The sequence below is a fragment of the Diadema antillarum genome, unplaced genomic scaffold (genome assembly GCF_040938485.1).
Source record: "Diadema antillarum isolate AM-2024a unplaced genomic scaffold, OU_Dant_1.0 seq00000720_RagTag, whole genome shotgun sequence".
NCBI lineage: Eukaryota > Metazoa > Echinodermata > Echinoidea > Diadematoida > Diadematidae > Diadema > Diadema antillarum.
Genome location: NW_027271624.1, coordinates 1,073,622 through 1,098,785, shown reverse-complemented (window position 1 = coordinate 1,098,785; position 25,164 = coordinate 1,073,622). Strand labels below are relative to the sequence as shown.

The window sequence follows — 25,164 nt, the reverse complement described above, 5'->3', positions numbered from 1 at the left end:
AGAAAGAAAAAGGGGTGGGGGAGGGGCTTGATATCTGTCCAACGTGACGGAGAATGAGATATATCCATTATAGAAAAGGGATAAGAATATTTAACGCAGTCTGCCATCGTAATCGTCATTCTATTACAAAATATGTGGCGCGTTACTGAGCGGATGCATGCTGCCATAGTTGTGTACTCTGGCGAAGCACCGTATTTTCTTTCCCTTTCTCATATATCAAATCTGTCTTACCTATATTCTCTTTCCCTGTCTTCAGCTGTTTTGTTTTTTTCTCTCTCACACCACCAGCTGTTTCTCTCTCACTCTCTCTCTCTTCCTTTCTTTTTTCCCTCTCCCTCTGTCCTGGAGACTTGATATTGATTGGATAAATAAGCGGTAAAAATCGGACGAAAGTTTTACTTCGTATAAAATGGCCCGCGGTGAGCTGGACGGCTCTTGGCGGAGACCTGTTTTGGTCGCTGCGCCGGCAACCAACATAATTGATTTGCGCGAGCTGATTCCGTAGCTGCTGGGCAAAAATCTTGGGAGATCCAGAGAGAGCTTGAACAGCATATTATCATCAAGAAGGAGCCGTTCCCAAACAGAACCGGTGAGCTAACGACCGTCGCTGGATTACCAAACACTAATTTATTCATGGCAGGAAAGGTGTTGCGCTCGGGGCGCACTAATCGAATGGGCCTTTATTGCGCGCACACATCTATACAAACGTATAACAAATACACAAACAATATACAAACAAAATTACACAGTTCGACTGTAAGCCTATCATAATTATACTTCTACTTTTTTTTTTTCTTCTTCTTCTTCTTTTTACGACTTGAGCTACCGGCATTCTGCTTATAGCCCGAATAGTTGATATCGCCTTACAATGATTACCTGATTACAGCGATAGATGAAAATAACAAGTGGCTAGAAATAAAGACAAATACGAAGAAAGCGAGAGAAAAAAAAAGAGGGAGTGAGAGAAAGTGAAAGAGAAGGGGGGGGGGGAAGAGAAGGGATGAGAAAAGAAAGACGTCTCTTAAAAGTTTCCTGATCAACTTTTTGATAAGCATCTTTATGACTGTGATATGACTCATTATAGCCGGTCCAAACTTGGTGATATGGAGAATTATTATGCGAATATTAGCTGCAATCATGCAGACACAACTGAGTCACCCAAGACATCACGGGCGATGGCGAGATTCCGTGTATAGGAAAACCTTGTTCGTGCCAGCATAGGGCTCCTTGAATATTCTCACACCAGATGAACACTAGTTCGATCTGGTTGATGAAGAGTATTTCCTCAACATTTCTCCATTTTGGGGGGAAGTTCGACATTCATTCCTTTAACCCTTTCTGTGCCAGGAACTTTGGACAGTGTGCTCAATGCTATGGGGGTTTCTGGGCCAATCGGCAACACAGAAGGTTTAAATTTAGATGGATGTAAATGTCTAAGCAAATTCACAAGAGCCTTGTACTCTTGAAATAGTTTCACGGGTCATGTTACATGTTTTTTTTTTCCTTATTAAGGATTTCAGATCTGAACAAGAACAGAGCGAAACCAAAGCACAAACCCTTGCAGATTTCATAATTGATAATGAAACATGGTTGGTTGGGTATACGCGGATGCCTAATTGGAAACACGTTGAGTCGTGGCTTTCTTTTTTAAATTTAACTTTGATACGCTTGTATTACATTAAAAAAAAACACTACAAAAACCAACAAACGAAAAAAAAGTCTTGAAACACAAGTCTCTTTCATAGAAATATTTACAGGTGAGAAGTAATTTGCAAATACGCGAGAATTCGAGTGTCTGAATTACAGCGGGAGGCAATCAATCTCCGCGTTCTGATTGGCTGAGCGGATGTCGGGGACACCGAGAGCCAGTGATCATAGCTACGGCAATCCTCCATCGGGCGCGAAAGCGAAATCAGATGCACCAAACAATGTATATGCCCCGGAGGGTGTGAGAGCGCTCTATTCAACGCCGAGTTAGTGCTCCATGTACTCAAATTCTTCGAACCCATTTTAATCATTTTCTCTTTTTTTTTTGTTCCCTTGGAGTAACGAGCTTCCAGCCAATAGAAGGGGGAAATAGAAGGAAACATTTTGAAAGCACTCGAAGAAACAATCTACTCGATTATCTCTAATTGCGTGTGCTTCCGCCACGATGTAAAGTCATGCATAGACGCTGAGTGATACTCTTGCCATCTTATCTCTGGGCCGGTCACGCTATTTCTTCCAAAATATGATACAGATTTTCCCGTCTCAAGAGATCTATACTGAGATCTCATAATTTCCTATGCCCCGTGACCTTGCCCGAGCTTCGCTATAAAGGCTTGTAGCCGAGATATGGAATAATTCCTCTCCTTTCGTTTAGCTCGCGCTTTACCAATCTATGTTCATTAAACTCGGACTTAGCGTGCCACTTCTGCTGAAACTCCGGCACAAGTCATCAATTTACGACGAAGAGAACCGACCTTCATTTCCTTTCCACACAAGTTTCGATTGCCGTCGAGACAGGGCAGCTTTTAAGATTAAATAAAACGAAACAAAACGAAGCGAAGAACAACTCAAAACCCAAAACACAGAGGCTATAGTAAACAAGAGACCCGCGGGTCTAGCGCTCACCTGAGTATCGCAAGTTCACCTTTCACGCAGTCACTAATCTGAATTATTCACAGCTCTACCAAAATTTGACCAGGCATTCTCAAGTAGAAGATGAAACTGTACAATAAGGGCACAAATTTTTTAAGATTCCTTAATTTGGGGGGGGGGGGATTGGGGCCCCCTGGGGCCCTCTGGGTGGGGCATGGTGCCCATTTTTATAAATTGAGATCCTGACCCCCTAGGGATGCTACCTGCCAAGTTTGATGAAAATACATCATGAGGTTTTCAGGAAGAAGATGAAAATGTACAATTCAGGTCCCCATTTGGACCTTCCCAACCAACCCCCCCCCCCTGCCCCCAAGAGGGGCACCCCTTGATCTCCTACGAACAAACTTGAAAATACAGTCATTAATGTACTCACTCATAGTATTATCTTACCTCTATAACTTCTGGTTCTGGAGAAGAAGATTTTTACAGATTCCTTAAGTTTGGGGCGTTTGGGCCCCCTGGGGGGCCCCTGGGTGGGGCACGGTGCCCATTTTAACAAATTGAGTTCCTAACCCCCTAGGGATGCTACCTGCCAAGTTTGGTGAAAATGGGTAATGGGGTTCTCAAGAAGAAGATGAAAATGTACAATTTAGGCCCCATTAGAACCCCTCCCCACCCCCCTCCATTGGGTCCCAAGGGGGGCACCCCTAATTTTGCCATGAACAAACTTGAAACTACAGTCATCAATGTACAAACTCATAGTATTAACTTAGCTCTATCACTTCTGGTTCTGGAGAAGAAGATTTTTACAGATTCCTTAAGTTTGGGGCGTTTGGGCCCCCTGGGGGCCCCCTGGGTGGGGCATGGTGCCCATTTTAACAAATTGAGTTCCTAACCCCCTAGGGATGCTACCTGCCAAGTTTGGTGAAAATGGGTCATGGGGTTCTCAACAAGAAGATAAAAATGTACAATTTAGGCCCCATTAGGACCCCTCCTCACCCCCCTCCCCTGGGTCCCAAGGGGGGCACCCCTGATTCTGCCATGAACAAACTTGAAACTACAGTTATCAATGTACAAACTCATAGTATTAACTTAGCTCTATCACTTCTGGTTCTGGAGAAGAAGATTTTTACAGATTCCTTAAGTTTGGGGCGTTTGGGCCCCCTGGGGGCCCCCTGGGTGGGGCATGGTGCCCATTTTAACAAATTGAGTTCCTAACCCCCTAGGGATGCTACCTGCCAAGTTTGGTGAAAATGGGTAATGGGGTTCTCAAGAAGAAGATGAAAATGTACAATTTAGGCCCCATTAGAACCCCTCCCCACCCCCCTCCCCTGGGTCCCAAGGGGGGCACCCCTAATTTTGCCATGAACAAACTTGAAACTACAGTCATCAATGTACTAACTCATAGTATTAACTTAGCTCTATCACTTCTGGTTCTAGAGAAGAAGATTTTTACAGATTCCTTAATTTTGGGGGGTTTGGGCCCCCCTGGGGGCCCCCTGGGTGGGGCATGGCGCCCATTTTAACAAATTGAGTTCCTAACCCCCTAGGGATGCTACCTGCCAAGTTTGATGAAAATCGGTCTTGGGGTTTTCAAGAAGAAGATGAAAATGTAAAAAGTTTACGCACGACGCACGACGGACGACGGACGACGGACGACGGACGACGGACGACGGACGACGGACGACGGACGACGGACGACGGACGACGCACGACGCACGACGCACGACGCACGACGGACGCCGGACGAAGGGCGATCGCAATAGCTCACTTGAGCCTTTGGCTCAGGTGAGCTAAAAACAAAAACGTTAAAAAACGAAGAAAAAGAAAGTCGTCAAGGTTTTCGCAACGATCACAATGGTATATAATAAAAGTTCTCCAACATCACGTCCGATGTATTCTACATAAGACTGCACTCCTAGTGAAAACATAATCGAACAGATCTCTGCAATTAAGGGAAAAGTAGACGTGCCTGAAGATACTACCGGAAATTCTTCATACTGAATAAGTTGAGATACTGTAAAATATGTTATGCAGATTTTGCCTGTTTACAGGTGTAATACAGCACGTGACATTACCGCGAAAGATAAGTTTATCCACGAGATCATGATTTAGGCAAAGAAAAAATAAGAAAAATATTCTCTCGCGATGAAAATAGCTATCCCCGTCGGCAGCCAGTCAAAATTAATTTTGAAACTATATTACCTGATTAACGACACTGAAGGCAATAAAGCCATTTCGATCCTGCATTCCGACCAATCGCCCAACAGCAGTTACGTAGACCATCTAACATGATATTATATACAAATGATAACATATATCAGCCATCGCTAATGTCGAACCCTGTATATGTATAGACGTAATTTATTCTTGACTTTGAAATCCTATTTCATCTTTTTCATTTTTTTTTAAACATCGATTACGGTCAAAAATTGTATGTAGCCACTAAAGACAAGGTTACATTTTGAGACTTTATAAATCCAATAAAATTGCTTATGCTTTGACACGACGTCACGCAACCGGTAGAAAGGCATCAGGAAATTTGATTGTACACTTTACATGGAGGTTAAACGCTGCTGGATGGACTCACAAAAGAGGAATGATTGATGAATGCGAAAGAGAGAATTATTATGATGAAAAACTGGCAGATTGCAAAGCTATAGGTTCAAGGACGGGCGATATTAGCTCCAGAGATGTCAGTTACCCTTCGCGTCCAAAGTTTTCTGGAAACGACGGGCACAAAGCGACTTCGACTAGTCTGCGTCACTCCATTGTTCGTATCTGTTTCGTCGAGTAGTAATCGAACCTTGTTGGATATACAATATACTACGTGACCGTCATGATATCAGTCACTGCCCGCTCAGATATATCTTTTTTCCCTTCCCCTTCTTCTTTTTCTTTGCTGAACTACCTGCAGAGAGTGTCATTAAACCAGGGAGAGTCACGTGTAGATTCACGAGCGGAAGCCATGGATAAATGCTTTGTAGATAGTTCCCAGAAGAGTGTCATTATTTAAACCCGGCAATTTACCGTAAAGTGAAATGATTACCAGAATCGATGTCGGCTGACCTTGGGGAGGAACACGAGCGAGTGATTATAATGATGGCCTAAACTGAACATAATATTCACAGAATCTAAGCAGGGTGTGTTATCCTGTAGTGTACCTTACATCCTTTAGTACCTTGCATCAGGGAGGTGGCTCCCTCTTTACATTATCTGAGGTAAGATTTCACTCAAAGGAAGACTTCTCCATAGGATTCTTTGATATCAGACTGTCGAGTCTAACGCACAACACACAAAAAATCCCAACAACCCCCCCCCCAAAAAAAAAAAAACAAACAGTGAAACGTGTGATGACATAATTATGATATTTTGATATGAATGGTATATGCACGAGAACCACCAGTTACTTACATACCATAGTGGGGCAGATATGTAGCAAAAATTGGTCGAGATGCTCACATCCGGCGGTAAATGTGAATTTTGAATGTAGAGGTATTTTGGGGCGCTGATTTCAAAAATTGCCGGATCCAAGAGATCTGACCACAGGGTCAGCCGCCATTTTGAATTCCAATATGGCCGCCATCACAAAACATATAAAAGATCCCTATCTTCAGTTCTAAATGACCTGTGGCACCAAAATTTGGTACACAAGAGCGTTATGACATGTTGAATTTGATGACAGATTGATTTGAAGTGCCTGACAAACATAGAATGGCCGCCATTTTGAATTTCAAGATGGCCGCCTCGACGAAAAGGTCAAAATCCCTTTCTCAAGTTCTAAGTGATGGGTGACGCGAAAATTAGCTGCAAACAGGTATTTTTACATGCTGAGTAAAAAAAAAAAAAATGGAATAATGTGATGTGTCTGACAAACGCAATGCCCGCTATTTTGAATTCCAATATGGCTGCCAAGACAAACATCATGACTAACATTCACGGGCATGCCAAAAAATGCAGCAAAAATAAAGCATAATGCACCTTTCACTGACGTCACAATGTAAATACAACAGCGCGTACTCAATCAGTTACAAACGCGCGCTCAATCAGGTAGCCTAATTTACAAACCCGAGATAGAAATTTTCCACACTCCAACATGGCAACTATGTAGGAAAATTCAAATTGGCTGCCGTGCAGCATATCAGACATATCAAATAAGTCTGTTCTTGAAGTCGTCATATCACCATGCTTTTATGTATCAAATTTTAATGGCCTATGTTATTCAGAACTGAAGATAGGGATCTTTAAATGTTTTGTGATGGCGGCCATATTGGAATTCAAAATGGCGGCCGACCCACTGGTCAGATCTCGTGGATCCGGCAATTTTTCAAATCAGCGCCCCAAAATACCGCTATATGCAAAATTTCATACTTTCAGCCGGATGTGAGCATCTTTTTCACATATCTGCCCCACTACCATATTTCGTAAAGTGTTTTCGTTCTTTTAATATAACAGATCGTTTCTTTTTTACTTTACTAAGACTTGCCACATTTGTGTGTGTGTGTGTGTGTGTGTGTGTTTGTGTGTGTGTGTGTGTGTGTGGTTTGAAACGTTACCTTGAATCATTAAAATCTGAATCAACTGTGAAGTATCTGTAGTAAGAGAGTATAGTGCTGTAAGAGATAGAAGATGGAGAGAAAGGAAAAAAAGAGAGGGAGAGAGAAATATCATATGGAGAGAATACGTGTGTCTGTGCGTGTGTCTGTGTGTGTCGGTGTGTGTGTGCGTGTGTGTGTGTGTTTGTGTGTCTGTGTGTCTGTGTGTGTGTTGTGTGTGTGTGTGTGGGGGGGGGGGTCTGTGTGTGTGTCTGTGTGGGTCTGTGTGTGTTTGTGCCTGTGTGTGTGTGCGCGAGTTTTAAGGGTGGTGGATGAGTTGGAGAAGAAAGCGATTCCGTGCATCGATCACTTTGGCAGCCACACTGCTCTATCGCAGGGAACTCTGCGCAGCGATCGAGGAGTAATAAAAAAGCAAACTATCAGAAACTGGGCCTTATGGATGAGCGAGAAACCTGACTCTTAATGACTGCGCAGACGTTAGGCTCTCACGACCCTACACCCATAATAGCAACAGTGAAACGGAGACATGTTACGCCTTTCTCTTGCGACTTTGGCAAAAGTGGACTTTTCTATAATATAGAACGATTATCTGCTGTGAACATACGATATATAGGTACAAAGAAATTGCAAAGAACGAAAAAGTTGAGAATGATAAAACAACGAAGGAACGGAAACGGAGACACGTTTTTGCCTTTCCCTTGCAACTTTGGCAAAAGAGGACTTTTCTCTAGAGTACGATTATCTGCTGTGAATACATTACATAGGTACAAAGAAATTGCATACAACGAAAATTTGAGAATGATCGCAGTTCTGAAGGAGTATAACTGCCCATCATATTCCTTTATAATGACCGCACCAAGTTGTCTTAATGTGTATCTATGATTAAACCATATCACGCGTGTATTTTATCATGTATTGTTTTATGTATATCGGTTAAATTTATGATTCCTCACCCTCCCCTTCTGCTGGTCAACGTGGACCCATATTTAGTCTAGATTCAAGTCGTCATCAAAACTAAAATGAGTTCCTCTGATGGAAAGGCACAGCAGGCTTGACAACATCTGCTCGTGGGAGTAAGGGAACAAGGATTTCCCTGAATACATCAGGCATAACCTTGACACTATACACACCGGAACTAGGAAGTATCATAATGGGTACCATCCTTTCGTTAGGCATCACTCACTATCAATCAAAATCAAAAAAGGCTCGCGAGATCAAAACAACTCTTCCTCTATCTCTCCGAAGATAATGTAGCGACAGAAATAATTCTTATAAACTTTCACAGACACAGTGTCTGCCGCCCGGGGAGGGGATTGTTCGTCATGCCTTCCTTAAATTATGCTAACGAGTGGTTCATTTGTATTCTCCGGCCTTCTAAATGAAATTACGCTTTACACCGCGGGCATGGATAACTGCATTTCGTTCTGCACCCGACAAGCGCTAACCAGCTTTGAAATACACACACGAGTATGAAACCAGACAGAACGCAAAGCAATGCGTCCGCCCCCTCCCCCCCCCCCCCCTCATTTCGCCGGCGCACATTACAAAGAGAGGGTGGGCCGGAATGCATAACTTAAACTCGTATTAAAAAAGTTTGAGATGCAGCGAAAAATAGGGATGTCGCGGAATATGTCGCCGGTAGTTGAGGCAATATTCCTGTGGCGTATCAACCAGCGTTCAATTGGCATCATTCCCCGCAACAATTGGTCGTAAACAAATTCCGACACCGCATCGCAAAGGTCAGCTGATCATATCAGTGATGATACGCCACCCCGATACATACGCGGAGGAGCCGATAAAACCAGGAAGGGTAAAAGATAGGGCAAACATATTCTCCACAATGTGCTGAATATACAGACGTAGATACCAATGAGCGGAAGTATATTGTGTGATCCCGCAATACGCCCTCCCCCTCCCCCCCCCCCCCCCCAAGATTCGGTAGATATCGAAAACGATGACATGGAACAAACAGGGAATACAACACCGACAGGAACGACGACGAAAACAGGTTTGTGGCGTCGTTCAAGCTTCGACGTTCAGAGGGAATATTGCAACAACAAAAACAGACTCCCGTGAATCAATTTCGTCGTTGACCTAAAATTATCGATAGATTTCACAATTTTGTCGGTTTCTGCAGGACGACATGGAACTATATTTCCCAGAGGTTCTCCTTCAACTTCGACAAAAAGCATCATCCCCCCCCCCCCGTTCTGGCTAACCTATAAGGGAAGGAGACGCTCATAAATTGCATTTGTGCAAAAATGAGGGGTCACAATACCCCTACCCCCCCCCCCCCCCCGAATTTCTGCACACATAACTTTTGGTGTTTAGATTTCATCAGAATAAAAGGTAATTGAATTAAAGATGGATTGAATTCTCACGGAGAATAGCAACGGACAGGGAGGGAGGGAGAGAGAAATAGCGAAAAGACATTGCACAATCTGTGTTCATTCAGGAATGCATATCATCCTCCTGTTAGGATTAGTTGGTTGCTGTGAACTTTTTTTATTTTGAGATTGTCACTGCACATTCCAGCATTTTGTCTTGTTTGGCGCCAAATAGACAATTCAGCGATTGGACAAGATAGACGATCATCATCATCATCATCATCACCATCAGTCACCATCACAAGCAACAACATCAACAAGGCGCAGATGGGGTGCAACCTTTTACATCGAATTATCACATTGTCTTCTCCATCACTGCACTTGTTTTTCGTCTCATCTTTATATTCAGGACTTTCCACTGTGGCAGAAACAGCGAACATAACGATCTTGGCAGGAGAAGAACACAAACTGTTTACAAGAACGATAACAGCACACTGTAACAAGAAATATCTCACGTCTTGGGTGCTGGCTCAGCTGTTATTTTTCTCTTTGACTTTGTAAGTCGTTGAGGATGATTTTTTACCCGATATTTAAAAAACACAGGCCAAAAATATAACCCTTTCTGTTTTTATTTGTTTTATTTCTTGAGAAACGTCGGTCGGTTTCTGGTGAAGGATCGTCAGAAGCTGGGCTTCCGGGTTCCTCGCCAAAACATTCAATGATCTCTTAACGAGCTATCAGACTTTTGCATGAGTCCCTCAATTTATGTTTTTCTTCTCTCTTTCTCTCTTTAGAGGAAAATATTCTTTTAAAGAATGCTCAAAGTTAATCAGGGATATATGCGTAAAAATAAATTTCAACTCAGCGGTTAAGGGGGGGGGGTACCGTTAAACTACATATCGTATAACGCCCTATGATATAGGCGCATTTTGCTCGTAGCTTATTTATGTCAAGAAACAAATAATAAACAAAGAGACGCTGCAATCTTTGTAGTGTTCCATTTATGAAGACGTTTGTAAAGAGACCGATTCGCTTGCATATAGGCGTTGAGAGTTTCACCGATATGAAATTATGTCGTGTTTACTGTGCAGGTTTGTACCAATGTACCGACGACATTTTTATTAAAGTACAAACGCAACTGACGAGAAAAAATTAAATCGACAGTAATATGATGACCAGCTATAGGATGATTATTCTATTCTGCATGCAACCACGTTCTTTGAATAGTTCATGCAGCCTATACTCAGGGTCTTGTGGTTGGTAAAAGATTCACGAGGATGATTATTCCAGGGCGCCTCATTTCGGTTGGAATCCTAATACGGTAGCAGCAGGTGATTTCAGGCGTCAATGGAATATTATCAGCCGTATAAAGGGGGAAAATCGAACCGGTAGTTCGTTTCCGTTCTCCTGATATCGATTTGCTTTTCAAACTCTTTTTCATTAAAACAACATTTCTAATGTTTGCCGAAACAGATGGCATTACAAAAACACTCCGATCACTCTTTAAACGGACAATGTAACATTTCTTTTTTAAAGTTGCGATTACGGATTAATCAAAGCAAACATAATCACACATTGTTGATGCTGTTCATGAATTTTGCATTATGCAGATACTGCGTGTGCTCTTTGTAACATGTTCATATACATGTAAAGACTGCATGAATGAAACGAAATACTCTTACAAGGAGCATATTAGATAGTAAAACAAAATACTGAAAAAAGCTACAATAGATTGGAATGCTGGTAAAAGGGCGAGTAATACCACTCTTTTACACCTACATTATACATATCTGTCGTAAATCTGAACAAATAACAAGCAATGTATGGATGCACAGCGTAGTTTTAGATCGAAAGTACATGTATCATTCGAATGCAACTCACTTTCGATGAATTGGCCCCGCGTAACGAAGGAATGTGTGTCCATTTCGTGTGTATACACGTAGACTCTGTTTTCACAGGCCATTGCCGGTATCGAAATGAAACCGGAACCAGAACGAACAGATTCTTCATATATCAAATTAGTTCAGGAAAATTGGAGGGGACGCGTATAGAATGATTTCCATCAGCATTTAACTCGCTCTGAAACTCGCTCCGTTTACAGTAGCCAAGTGTAGTTGAAAGCTCTTTCGATCTAGCGTCCAGAAAAATGACCAGGCTGCGCCATATCAAGATGGCCGGCGAGTCTCTTTAACAAATGAACCCAGTACCAAATGAGATTTTGCTTTCTTCCGGTTGCATTTCAATATGAAAGGCATGACTCTGCCTATAATACACTTATATCGCTATATAGACTCACCGTAGAATATTGCTTTGGGAAAGAGTTTTCTTTGGAGTGTGTGCCTTTTTTTTTCTTTTTTGTTGTTTGTGTCAAAAGAAAAAAGAACATTATGGAATATTTCAAAAGAGGTAAAATGCACCGGTCTGCCAGTAGTAAATCAATGCGGGAAGGATGTGCAAAGAATGGCGCAGGGGCTATTCACAGCTGGGGCAATAAACCATGTGTCCGTCGCACTCTCTCGACACTGCATGATGCTCGATATAGCTGTTCAAGGATATCATGGCGTTTTCTCTCGCAACCAGCTTGTCACGTGATCTGAAAAAAGGGGACTCTATTCATTTTGTCGCTCTATTCCGCCGTTGACTCAGAGTATATGCGCTGAATATAGTGCGTGTATACAGAAAGCATGGGGTAGGGTGGGGAAGGGGTTGAACAATCAACACATTAGGTTCACGGTCTGTCTCGACCTTCTGGCTCATACACACCGAAAATGACTAAAGAAAAAAAAATGACTACAATGTGATATAATCTAAACATGATTTACTAATGATTCACTTGAGCGTGTTATCATATCTTCCTATCCACGTTAATCTTTTGCTAGTTTAATCATCTACATCATTTATTCTCTCCCGCAATCTTCATCTAGGGTTATAGTGAGTTACATCAATAATGATTCTACAGCTTACTTCATTCGACAAACAGTAATGCATACCGGTCTCTGGAAACTAAAATTTACTCCCCCCCCCCCTCCCTCGCTTTATCAGCCATGAAAGGTGCCGCTTCCCCTGCAAAATGCGATGAAGGATGGTTTAAGAAAAAGGAGAATCTCTCCCCCCTTCTCTACCTCAATTTGTCGCTATCTATTTGCATCTCGCTTTTAGTATAAGTTTATTTGGCAGGAGCATTGTATACTTTGAGAAAGAGAAGGGCCTTCGCTTCCAAAGACTTTATGTTTTCTTTTGTTTCTAAATCGAGTCGGTGGCTGCAACCAGGACAAACTTTTTATCGAGGAAAGCCAGAATAGAGAAAAAACTGTTGAGATGGGACCCTTTCCTGCGCATGATCCTATTCCCCACCAAAGTGGAGAACCAGGTTGGTGATAAGAAAAAAGGGAAGCGACTGGAACCATGTAAATTTAGTAAACAAGCGCAGCTGCGAGGAGTTTTTCGTTTATTCAGTGGAGCAGTCGAACGACTGACTATGCGAGGACATGCGCTCGAAAGCAATTTCTCTTCTTTAAGAACATTAACCTGTGTCTGGTCAGCTGACGAAAATTCGATTTGCTTTCTGAGTCATGGACATCTAGAAAAGAGAGAGAAAAATATCTATTTTTGACTATTTCCCTTCTGCAAGCCTTGGCCGTTTTTTTAATTTTCGAAAAAAAAACCAAGTCATTTTCTGACTTCGTTTGACAGTATTTTTGTTGTTGATGTAACCTTTTAAATCTCAACAAGGCAGGCGAAGATGGGAATATCATAGATTGCAAGTGTCCCTCATAGGTTTCTGCGTCTTCTCTCTACTACGACAAACAACCACTTTTTTTTTGGGGGGGGGGTGAACATTATTCTTTCTATAAATCAGAATACATTATTTACATAATAGTAACTTTCGGAACAACTAAACGTTGGGACTATATGAGGTATACTCTCACCCGCGCTTGGTACAGGTTCAGGATATGATTGCTTGGATTTTGTAGAAAAATAAAGAATGGTTTCAAAAATTTAATGCTTCACATAAGAGAACAATATCAGAGTCATAATAATGATGAGGAAGAACGAGAAGAAGGAAAAGGAAATGAAATTAATCAATCGTTTATACATAAAGGTTTACTACATTCTATAACCTTGGACATTGATACATGACAGTAATCTAAAAGGGTGGTGGACTATGGACATTTTATTCTACTTACAGTCTTTAATTCATCCCAGTGCCATAAGTCTTTAACAAGACATCTTTCCCCTTCTTCATGTTTGGAATAATGCGCCTCCTTCAATTCTGAAGACTATTGCAAATATCAGCCAGCATTTTATGTGTTTGACCACTTCAGTGGGATTTTCCCCTTTTCTTCACGCTCTGTACGACCTTAGAATACGAAATAATAATATCAGTGATTCTGGATACCAGACGGAGACAGGGTTTACTTTAAGTCCCAGTCTCCCTCTCCAATGAAGAAATGGTATTAGCCAGTCTACGGAGTGTACGGAGAGTATTGTCATTTTCTCATTACGCATGCGTGTCACACAATTTCTGGCGAACGCGTCTCCTTGTGCGACACACACATTACGATCATCTTGGTATTCAATACTCTTGGTGCGATCGAGGATGCTCAAAAACACCATTAACAATCGATTACCGCTATTATTCACCGCGCCTGCAATAATTAAGCAGCGCTGTGTTTTAATGTGCTTGTTGACGGATTGATTTTTAATGGGCTTTGGAAGGGGGATATCGTTTAAGGCATATCGATCGCAACGAGATCGTCACGCTACTTGCCTGGCCGCTGTGGTGTATACGTGTCGGAGGGGCTCGTACGACATCGCGAACGTCCTGTTGTATAGCTTCATGTCGCGTATGACGGCTGTTTTAGTACTTTTCGACGGCGCCACACTTCGCACACGAGATCGCCAGAAAAGTTCATGGTTTGATTACTGAGCACATGCCAACTTTCTCAAAACTGTCACAGACTGACAATGATCACGAAGGATAGTATACGACAGGCTAACTTCGATGACACACACGCACGAGCGTGCAATACAGACAAGGCAAATTTTGATCAGGTGTCAAAACGTCATGCGCGCTTCAGGGATTAATGACGTACGTCATTCTGTACTTCCCTGGTTGGGGTTTGGCATTATGAGCATCAGCTAACGAGATGTTTTGGTCAAGGGAAATCGCGCTCATCAGATCTTGGAAGATGCCTTCCTGTCCACTAAATGCGGGTGAAATGCTATGCCTCATGGCGTTTTTGCATTAAAGACATATCTGAAGGCAAAGAAAAAAAAAATCAGACGTAAGTCCTGACCGGTGTGGTCATTATTACATGACAAAAATAAAAGACCGTCTTAGCATTTTCATCAAGAGAATTAAGGTTTAAAAGATGTTATCTCAGAAGCTAACGACAGATAACAGCACAACAAAACACTTCGGGTGTAACTGGCATACTATGAGCTCAGGACCTCATTGGGGAAAGGGGGAAGTGGTATGGAAGACACAAAAACAAATCAGATCATTATAGTACCATGTAGGTTATTCAAAGCTGATATAGGGCTTATCCAGCGGATATTGTGTTCCTCTGCACGTTGTATGCTTATAACAGAAGAGAAACAACACCTATCAGTAACATAATTAACTTGTTACATTAGAATTTATAAGTATTTGTTGCTATTCATCGATTTGTAGATGTATATTATGACTGTAATTTGTGTGGAAAACTTATTGAATGAAATGAAATGAAATGAAATGAAATGAAATGAAATGATAATGAAAGTTAATCGCAAGTTATTATCAGAAACTGTAACATGTTCCTGATGGCAATTCCATTATCCTATACTATATATTACTTCACGTATCTGTGTAATTCTTATTATCTTTTCTCTAGCAAAGAAAAATGTACGTATTTACCTAAATATCAAAATGACATTTGATATTCAAGGTTATAGGCTTGATGTGTATTCAACTGTCTGAGTGAAAGAAGAAATTGTAATAGATGGATGGATTAGTCTTCATAGAAAAATAACAAACTGACTATAAAGTATATATGTATATACGTGAACACACTAGACATAAGATACACATGAAAACGCTCATGAAAGACAAATAAAAATGAAAATAGATAAGTAAACAAGTGAATGAGAAGTTGATTTACCAGCAATGCGAGTGGTATCAAGCTTTTTTGTTTTTGTAAATATGTATGACTGAATACTGAAATGTATGCTTTTGAAATGACTGAGCGAAGCAAAATAAAGGATGACAGAATCTGACATGACAGAAAATTACGACCACCATAAAAGAATTGAGCTTTTGGTTTCTTATCGCAGGATCTCACGAATATGATTTGTTGTTGATCTTGCTGACTTTTGATTTAATGTAAATTACATGAGATAACAATAACAACAAATTTCCAATATAGACAAGGTGTTTCCCTTAAAATAACCACGCAAACAATGAGTGCGATTCAGTTATGTGACGGCATTGTCGTTATTTCCGGACGTAAGGAGACTTTGGCACGGTTAGAGTTTGTTATTCCGAAGGTTAGTTATTTCGAAGGTTTCTTAATCCGAATTTTATTCGGATTAAGAATAGGAGTATTATTGATATATTAATGTTAGTAAGAAAATGAAAAAAAAATCGTTACTCCGATGGTCCGTTAATCCGAAAATGAAATAAGGTTCGTAATCCATACAGGTTCATTACTGTAGGCACTGTCTTTACGTATTTGGAGTACAAACCTTATTTTACTTTCAGATTAACGAATCTTCGGAATAACGAATATTGTTTTATTTTCGGGCTAAAGAATTTTCAAAATAAAGAACTTCGTTTAATTTTCGGAATTACACACCTTACGAACTGGAATATAGCCACAAATATTCGGATTATTAAACGAAACCTTCTTCATTTTTCGATTAACGAACCTCTATAGGTGTATATATGAAAATTGTTTGTTTTGGAATAACGAACTTTTTCGGAATAACGAAATATATTTCATATTACGATTAACCAGTATTCGGAATAAGAAAAAAAATCACCCTTTGGAACATTGTATGCCATACCCTTTCGTTCCCCACCATCAAGTGTGCCGGAGGTAACCAGATCTTCTCGATCTCGCCTGTAAAACCCTTACGTCGATTGTACAATGTGGAAATTGGTGCGTTCAGAAACAGAAAACCCTATCAACAGCTAAATTGGCAACACACTGGACATGTAGACGAATTGCTCTTGATCAAGTTAAAGACGTTTCCCGCAAGGCAGAAGCAGAAAAGAAAGAACAACAACAATAACAAAAAAAGAAAAAAACACGCCATAAAACTACGAAAGAGGAGGGCATTTTAAGTTCTCTTTTTAAAATGTAGTTCAGCTGCCTATTTTACAACCGAGTCACTATACATTATCTGGAATGTCTTAACTTGTGGAGAGCTACCTGGTATTGACTAGAAAAAAAAAAATTAACGACAACTTTGAGAGGGTAAACAAAAGAAGGGAGAAGGGTGGCAAACTCGCTTACACGATTTCAGTGAATGATATGTCATGTGTTCCTGTGAAAAAACACTTCTCTCACAGAACGACGACATATTGGAAGAGGTGATCAAAATGCAGTATCCACAAAACAATCACTGTATTGTTGTAGATCGAGGAGGCGCTTTGCAAAAAGCTACTCCCCTACAAAAACAAACAAACAAACAAACAAACAAACGAACGAACAAACATACAAGCAAACACACACCAACACAAGATGTGGCAACGCTTACGGAGAAACGAAAAAAAAAAACCCATGGCAAGAGAGAGGGATGATATCTTATTAAACTCCTTCGAAATATGATCGACGGTATTTTCTGTCGACGAAACCTGATATCACTCTTTTTTTTCTGCTATAGTCTAATTTAATTCATTGCTTCACCTGTCATGTAATTCCTTCATCGCAATAGGGAAAGAGGAGATCGATGTCTAAAATCCCTCGAAACTCTTCCTTGCAGTCATTAAGCTGGCCCAAATCCTGGAAAGTCTTAATGGCTTCCGGCGACCGTGCAAAATGCAAAGGCTTTGCTCATTTCAACTGGGGTTCGACGAAAGGTTTTGATGAAAAAAAAAAGTTGTTGACGTCTTGCAAGATTACAGCTGTAAGTTACTTAGACCGCCCATCGGTCTTAGGAACCTTGATACACAGAACTCTGTATTCAATCTATATTCCGCCGTAGACCTGAAGTAGAGATAATCTTTTCAGGAAATTCCTTCCTTTCTGTGCGAACCTATACTAGGTCAAAGAGTCTGCATGCATTAGATCCGAACTAAAATGAAAGCAAGAAAAACATTCGAAGTAGAATGAAATGAATACTAAAACGTTCCCATCAATGCCAAGCCAAGATTTTTTTTTACTGTATAATCTACCACATTACGGAGCTGCGTCTACAGTATCTATATTTTGAGAAGAAAAAAGATTATACATATTTCAAAATGACTAGGTCTTCTTTGTAGCCAATTAATGTATACAATGTTTATAAGAATTATCATGACCTGTTGAACTGAAATAACAGCGTCGAGGGTATTGGAAATAACATCCTCAGCAAAGCGCGCGTGTGTGTATCTGTAATCTTTGTTTTTGACATATCATGATCGTTGATTTTAATTCAGTTCAATTCAACCTTTCATTATTCCTCAGACAGGGTCAGAACATATAGCCTTAAAAATAACAATTAATATTGGATACACATTTGAATGATACACAAGAAGCATAAATAAAATTATCGCTGAATTGGCAGAACAGCGCACGTTGGATTACTGTGAGATCTTTTCTTAAAAAAACAACAGTTCAATGCCTTTTCAATTTTTCCTAAGCCATTTAGTAGGAATTAAAAAATACGAATATTCAACATATTCAATGGGGTGACCTCAAAAGAAAAAAAATGAGAACAAAAGGAGAAATGCTCTAGGATGAATGAAAAACCCAGCAAAAAACAACAAACAGCAACGTCTGACAATTTTATCAACACTCATGATTATTCATAGATATCAGGTCATCTTTAAACAAAGCGTTAAACCCGTGGACTCCTAATGCTGCCTTGTTTCAGTGACTTCACTTCAACTTTGAAAACATCTTTTGGCGTATTTTTAAAGACGTAACACCATTAGCTTTGTTGGAAAAATGTGAGCTGAACTTTGCCCATTTAAGAAGCACCAATTGAACACCATGTCAAATGACTTGACAACAGTTTAACAGTTCTCAAACTTATGGCATAAAAATATTGGTCTGTGTCGAGGGACCCACCTGTAAGTATCGACAGCTTGTGGATGGCTGGAAATGGGTTGTTGCCGGACGTGTCGAGAATGTCCAGCTGGTACACCTGCCCTTTGATCTTGTAGATCTTCCGGTGGAAGTCTTCGATGGTGGGCGTGTAGCTGTCGTCGAACTTGCCGGTGAGGAAGCGGCTGACGATGGCCGTCTTTCCGACCTTCGGCGAGCCCAGGACGACCAGGCGGTAGCAGTTCTCTTCCGGCGCGCTTATCTCCGAGTCGGGCGTCGAGGCTTTCGACGTCATGGCGGCTGTATCGTGATCGCGATGCAGACCTGGGATGACTACGGTGGAATAGAGCCTGGCTGTTTTTAGGAAGAGGGATGGTGGGGAGTGGGAGGGACCATTTAAACACGGAAGGGAAGGGAGACGGAGAAATCATGAAACGAAATCACTGGATATTAATATATTCAAACTCCCAGTTTAACTAAAAAAAGAACAAAATTCGTGAAATTCTCAGGGGGTCAACAGTCAAGCATGCCGTGGTGCTCCGACGCCTATACATCAAGATACGAATGGAAGGACTGAATACGGCGGTATTCATGCACATAATGACATTGTCCTCCTCAAATATTCCCCTGACAATCATACTTCCAGTCATGCGCAGGTGTAAATGTGTTTGTCCGTCATTAAAAACAGGTCGAGAATAGAAACATAGTCTGAAAAAGGGGTTAATTAGTCCCATTTTCAAGGAAGGCGGAAATAAGAGAGAGGTGGTCAAAGAATCGCTCGATCTTTCTCAATAATGGCGAAATGAAGAAGGAAAAATCTTTGAATCCAAGAGGTCAGTCGTATTCATCGTGATGTAAGAGACCTTCATTAACTATTGAGAGGGAGGGTATTATGATGTCGAAAAGAAAGTAGAGCAAATCATAAGGTCAAAGCGCAGAGTTGATCGGAGTATACAGCAGAATCAGGTGAGAGGTGGAAGCCATGGGTGGAAATCTTAATGAATTAAGAATTATTGTCAGAATACAATAATGGAGGAATGCTCAGGGGACATCTGCAATAGCGCAGAGATGGCAGAGAATTTGTTATAGCTCAGAGTAAAGAAGGGAAGCGGAAGAAAGCCAGAGGGAGGAAGAAAAAAAAAGACAGGCAGAAAGAATGAGATAAAGAAAGAGAGATCGAGGAGGGGAAAGGTGTACGAATGTCTTACACCAATAAAGGTTATCATAAGATGAGTTCCTAAAGAAAATCTAAACTTTTGAGTGTGTGTGTCATTTCTCCGCACTTTGCTGTTCTCAGTTCAAGCCAACTTTTATTTCTTTTTCCGTCAAAAAAAAACCACAACAACAAACACATCGAGTCATAGATTTAGGCGCAGAGAGGTATCTTAATAAGATTGTCTAGTTAGAAAAGAAGAATAGACCCGCATAAATGTTGAATTCATATGAATTTGTTGCATCTTGTTAGAATAAACTGTTATAGTTCGCTTACGCGACACCAAATACTTTAAAGTGGTAAAACCACCTATCCGCCCATATAAGCCACACGCATCGCATTATGAATAAAGAGAGATTTTTACGGTTATAGTCAGGACCCCACCATACTTGTATTTTCAGTTCTCCCATGGTAATACCTTGGGGCAGGCTGCTGAAAAGACAAGCCGTGTCACCAAGATTTCAATTCCTGAGTTACTATGGATGCAGGTGGTACGGGGTAGATATTTCAGCCCTCTCCCGTGGCTTATGGCGCTCTGAGCAATCATCCAGGAGAAAAAAAAAAATATGCGGCGAAGCGCAGGGTCAATTTCAAGCTAAATTACACTCACTTTGTTACAACCGCACAACAGAAGATTAAATCAAATATTCATTCCCGAATCTGGCTGCCCCTGACAGCAAATGAATTGAAAGCCGCTCGCACGCGTGTGTGTGTGTGTGTGTGTGCATTTGTGTGCATTATGTGTGTATATGTGTATGGTGTGTGTGTGTGTGTGTGTGTCGTGTGTGTATACATAATCATGAATGCTTTTCGTCTGTGTGTGTATGTGTTTCCTTTTTACGCATACTTTATAGGGAGATGTATGCGAGGTTGTTATAAAATCTTTTTTTTTAAATAAATTCGTGGTATAGGCAAGAAAATACACTTTCTGAGAGTTTATCTTGTTTATTGCACATTATGTCTTATTTTGATAATGTGCATAAGTACATCCTTACATACAGGTACAGTGTCGATCTTATGCAGTTATACGTACAAGAAAAACGACTAAATTTCATACATTTTTAGAAGATTTGGATGGGGTATTGTACATTGATTAGATACAATAAAGACAGAGGGGTATTTTTTTTTACAATGTGTTCCACGGGTGTTTGTGCGTTTATGACTGTGTGTGTTTGTGTGTGTCGACTGAATTATGTTACCGGTTAGTGAGTTACCATCAGCAGGAAAAAAAGCTATCAGTCAAGAAAACCAAAACAAAGTTGAATTCAAACTTTCGCGATATTGGAATACAAATACCCCGATAGAAAGCAAATCAATCAATGACAAAAGTTAGCTTTTCAGTGATAAAAATCATATCAACCTAGTCTTCATATACTTTGGAAAGTACATATTCAAAGCAATTTTCTGTAACGCAATTATCCTTTTTAAAGCATTCAAAGGATACATGATTACGTTCAGTTGTGTGTTTCATTAAGAAAAGTGTTGACAATCATTGGAATAAACTGCTTAAAGGAACAAGTGGGTTGAACTTACACGGGAACTGAGGTTTGGAAAAAATAAGTCGTTTGGAGAAGGGATTATTTTGCTTGCGATAAATTTTCATTTAATCTGTTTTCAGACTTATCAGAAATTATCTCGAAACGACATTAACAAATCACAGGCATAAACATTTTGATAAATGACAATTAGCTTTTTTTCATGCCCAACTCCTAACACATAATTGTATGTAGCGATTAATTTACAAAGAAGAAAATGACAAAATTACTCTTACCTTTGGATTTAAACGTGTTGGCTCGTGAACGGCTTACATCCAGAGTGTGTATCCGAGTTCGAAATTAATAGTTCTTCTTTCCATTTCTTTAAGATAATATTCACGCTTTATCAGAATGTACTTCCTCTTCTTATAATATGGTTAATTATTCGGTGCTCTGGACAGTATAGTTGACAGCATCACGGCTACTTTTCTGCAATTATGCACAGCGAAATATGCAGTCGAATGTGTTGCATATTTGAGGTCACCAGAAGTTGGAAAATCGACGCTTACTCATAAAACACGAGCTGCTAGGTAGGTGCCTGCACTTCAACAAGTTGGTAGGAAGCGTGGCGTCTCGGGTTATTTATACGTGTTCGTTGGCCGTGAGAAAGTGAGCACCGCTTCGGAAGCGCACGCGCTCTGTGCGAGAGCGACCGGGGGGAGGTGTGCCCTTGTACGGAGAGGAGTACCGCACGCCACGCTCAATATGGTATATCGTACATAAGTAAGGAGTTGAGCAGAATGGCAGTAGACCTAAATGTACACACAAACACACACACACGCTCACACACACAACACACTATGATAACACACGAACACATCGTCTAAATCATTATGCAGTGCACTCATTGCACTGCACTTCATGGTGCTGCGCATGCTGCCTGGTATAGGAGCACCCGATTGGCTCGGTTATCACTATCAGGTGATGTCATAACCAGGCGTGCTTAATGCTACAGACACAGTGGGAAATGATGTATGGCTGTATGCATATCTTATTGATTCCAAACATTAATGTCGATAATGAAAGCTAAAATGTAGTCTGACACGCCCTCTGTTATAAAATCAATGAAAGTCGCTGATAACACTGTTCGACTCATCTTGCTCAATCAGCTTTGATTCAGCTCCTGTTCAATCAAAAATAATTGATTTGCCACGGAAAGACCAACCTGGTCCAAAACACCCAGGACCCCAGCATAATGGCTTTTAATGGGTACTTACACATCTACGGTAGACGTAGGTGAACAGCCCGCCTTTGCTTGCGCGGGAGCTAGAGAAAGCAGGCGTGGTGACTGGCGACAAAAATGCCATCTTAATGTTCCATCCAAACACCCGCCGGACACACCGAAGCCAATTATTTGTTGGGCAAACACCGCGAAGCCAAACTGTTCGAGTCGAGAGGTATAGCAGGAAGAAGAAAAAAAATCCATATTCTACCACCGTATGTGACCTTTTGGTGGTATTTGTGTAAAGATCAGTTGGGATTACCGTTTATATCGTGTTTCGCGCGTGGCTGCAAGGAAGGTTATCGAAGACTGTTTGATTGGCGTTCGATACGAAGAAAACTAAATCCATCAGTCGTACAATGAGGTATAGCATTACCATGCCCCTAAAGGTGGTATCCGACACTTTTCCTCGTTTAAAAAAAGAAGGATCAGAGTACATGGTCAAATAAAATAGGCCTTCATTCACCTCATAAACACTTAACACATTAGGTTTATGATCACACTCTACAATTTGTGCAACATCTAACTAAGCTTATTTAAAAAAAATGCCATAATAAACGGCATGTAGGCCTACTTAAAAACTTAACAGAAGTATAGGGTAAAATATTTCCCCATAGAGACGTGTGTTAAAATTCAAAATTCAAAAAAATCTGTAAAATAGCTGGGAGAAATGCCCCTAAAGGTAATATGTATATCTTCTTTTAATTTCTGAACTTTCGGGGGAGTTTATCTCTGGCAGGTAAATTGCAAAGAGATGACATTTTTTAGATTTTTGGAGACGTAAAATTCGGTATTTTTTTTTCTTTTTGGTATTATTTCTGAACTTTGGGAGGTGTTTATCTCTGGCAGGTAAGTTGAAAAGAGATAATTTTTTTTAAAAGATTTGGGAGACGTTTGCTGGAAAGGAATAGCATTCATAGGTCTTAATTTCTAAAAAGTATTCTCTCTCTCCCTCTCTCTCTCTCTTTATATATATATATATATATATATATATATATATATATATATATATATATATATATATATTGTGTGTGTGTGTGTGTGTGTGTGTGTGTGTGCGGGCGCGCTTATGATATCGGGAGAACACAACTAAACACCAGTTTCTCAGTCTCTGAAAAACTGTCAATGTGGTTCATCTGTCAATTTACAGTGGTGAGGAACCTGTTGGGAAGTCATCACGGCACTGTTTTACACTAGAAATGTATTCCCCCCCCCCCCCCCCACTTCATCAGTTCACTTTGTGAACGCTGATAACACAGTTGAAATCTTGGACATCACACTTGCCTACACAACAAAACCTTTCAGGTTTTATGAAGATCTAAGTATACATTGGCACTCAAAATAAGAACTATACGTTAGCGAAACCACTAGCACTCTATATACTCTGCATCAGTAGGTAGAACATATATCCTCACAACGGAGAAAGTAGATGAATATTTGGTGGCTACACAATAACAGATTTCACCCTCTGGATATGAGAAGGCCAAATCGAATTCGGGATTCTGTTTGTTTGTTTTTTCCGCATTTATTTGGTTTGGTTCTGTTTCTGTGGTGGTTTTTTTTTTCCGCTCGCTGTTATATCCAGCACATGCAGGGTAAGTGTAACCGAATTCCTCGAGAGAGGGTAGTATGGATTTTGTATTTTTCTTCAAGCAGAGCACCCAATGATTCTGAGGGTTGGGGGGGGGGGGGGGTGTCCTCACGATGTTGACAATACATTTTAACCTCTGTAGGGATACCAGTTCTGGATCAAGCAAGAGAGAATGAGATGGAGATAAAAACAAAGATAGAAGAAGGAAAGAAAAATCTTATTTCTCATCGATTATGATGAGGTCCGATTTCCGCCATCCTGGTCAGTTTTCATTAATTTTTATATTCAAAGCAATTTTCATTTCGATTCAATTCAAATTCATTGATATATATCATATATAGGCCTACATATATATGATAACTATATATATACATATATATATATATATATATATATATTATATTTATTTATTTATTTATATTATTCAGCAGAACGTAATAAAATACACATCACTTTGTTTTATAAAAAAGGAATAATTTGGATGATACATTGTGAGTTGAGCAGAGGATAGGCTACCCTATATAATAACACTAAAACATTGTAATATCGGAAAGGAATAAATTACCAAAGCGAACAATATATATTTTCCCCCATACGAAAAATGGAGGGATCAACTTGAAAGACAATGCTCGTAATGTGTGGGCGCCTCTGAAAAAGAAAATCAATACTAAATAGGTTTCACTTTAGAGACAAGACTGACATTACAACAAGACAATAGACGAGACAAATAGATACACGGCATATCTTGCAAGTGTGACGAAAGAGATGTCGTGGCAAAATAATATGTGAGGAATATTTACGTCTTCATACAAAAGTAGTGTTAATCAATAGTTAAGATTTCATTTAATTGTCTATGCATTTAATATTTGTGATTAACATTTCAAGAACAATGATGAACAATTATTTT

General features: G+C 40.3%; 1 protein-coding gene across 1 annotated transcript in view; it reads right to left on the bottom strand.

Moving 5' to 3' along the window:
* The window catches only part of LOC139738050 (dexamethasone-induced Ras-related protein 1-like), a 35,579-nt gene extending 13,367 nt beyond the window's left edge, over positions 1 to 22,212 (bottom strand). Inside the window, exons 1-2 of the mRNA XM_071648712.1 lie at positions 21,681 to 22,212; positions 18,721 to 19,050 (exon numbers count right to left, since the gene is read on the bottom strand). Coding sequence (XP_071504813.1) covers positions 18,721 to 18,991 — 271 coding nt within the window. The 5' untranslated portion in view covers positions 18,992 to 19,050; positions 21,681 to 22,212. The remainder of the gene's footprint in view (positions 1 to 18,720; positions 19,051 to 21,680) is intronic.
* Between the last annotated feature and the right edge of the window lie 2,952 nt (positions 22,213 to 25,164).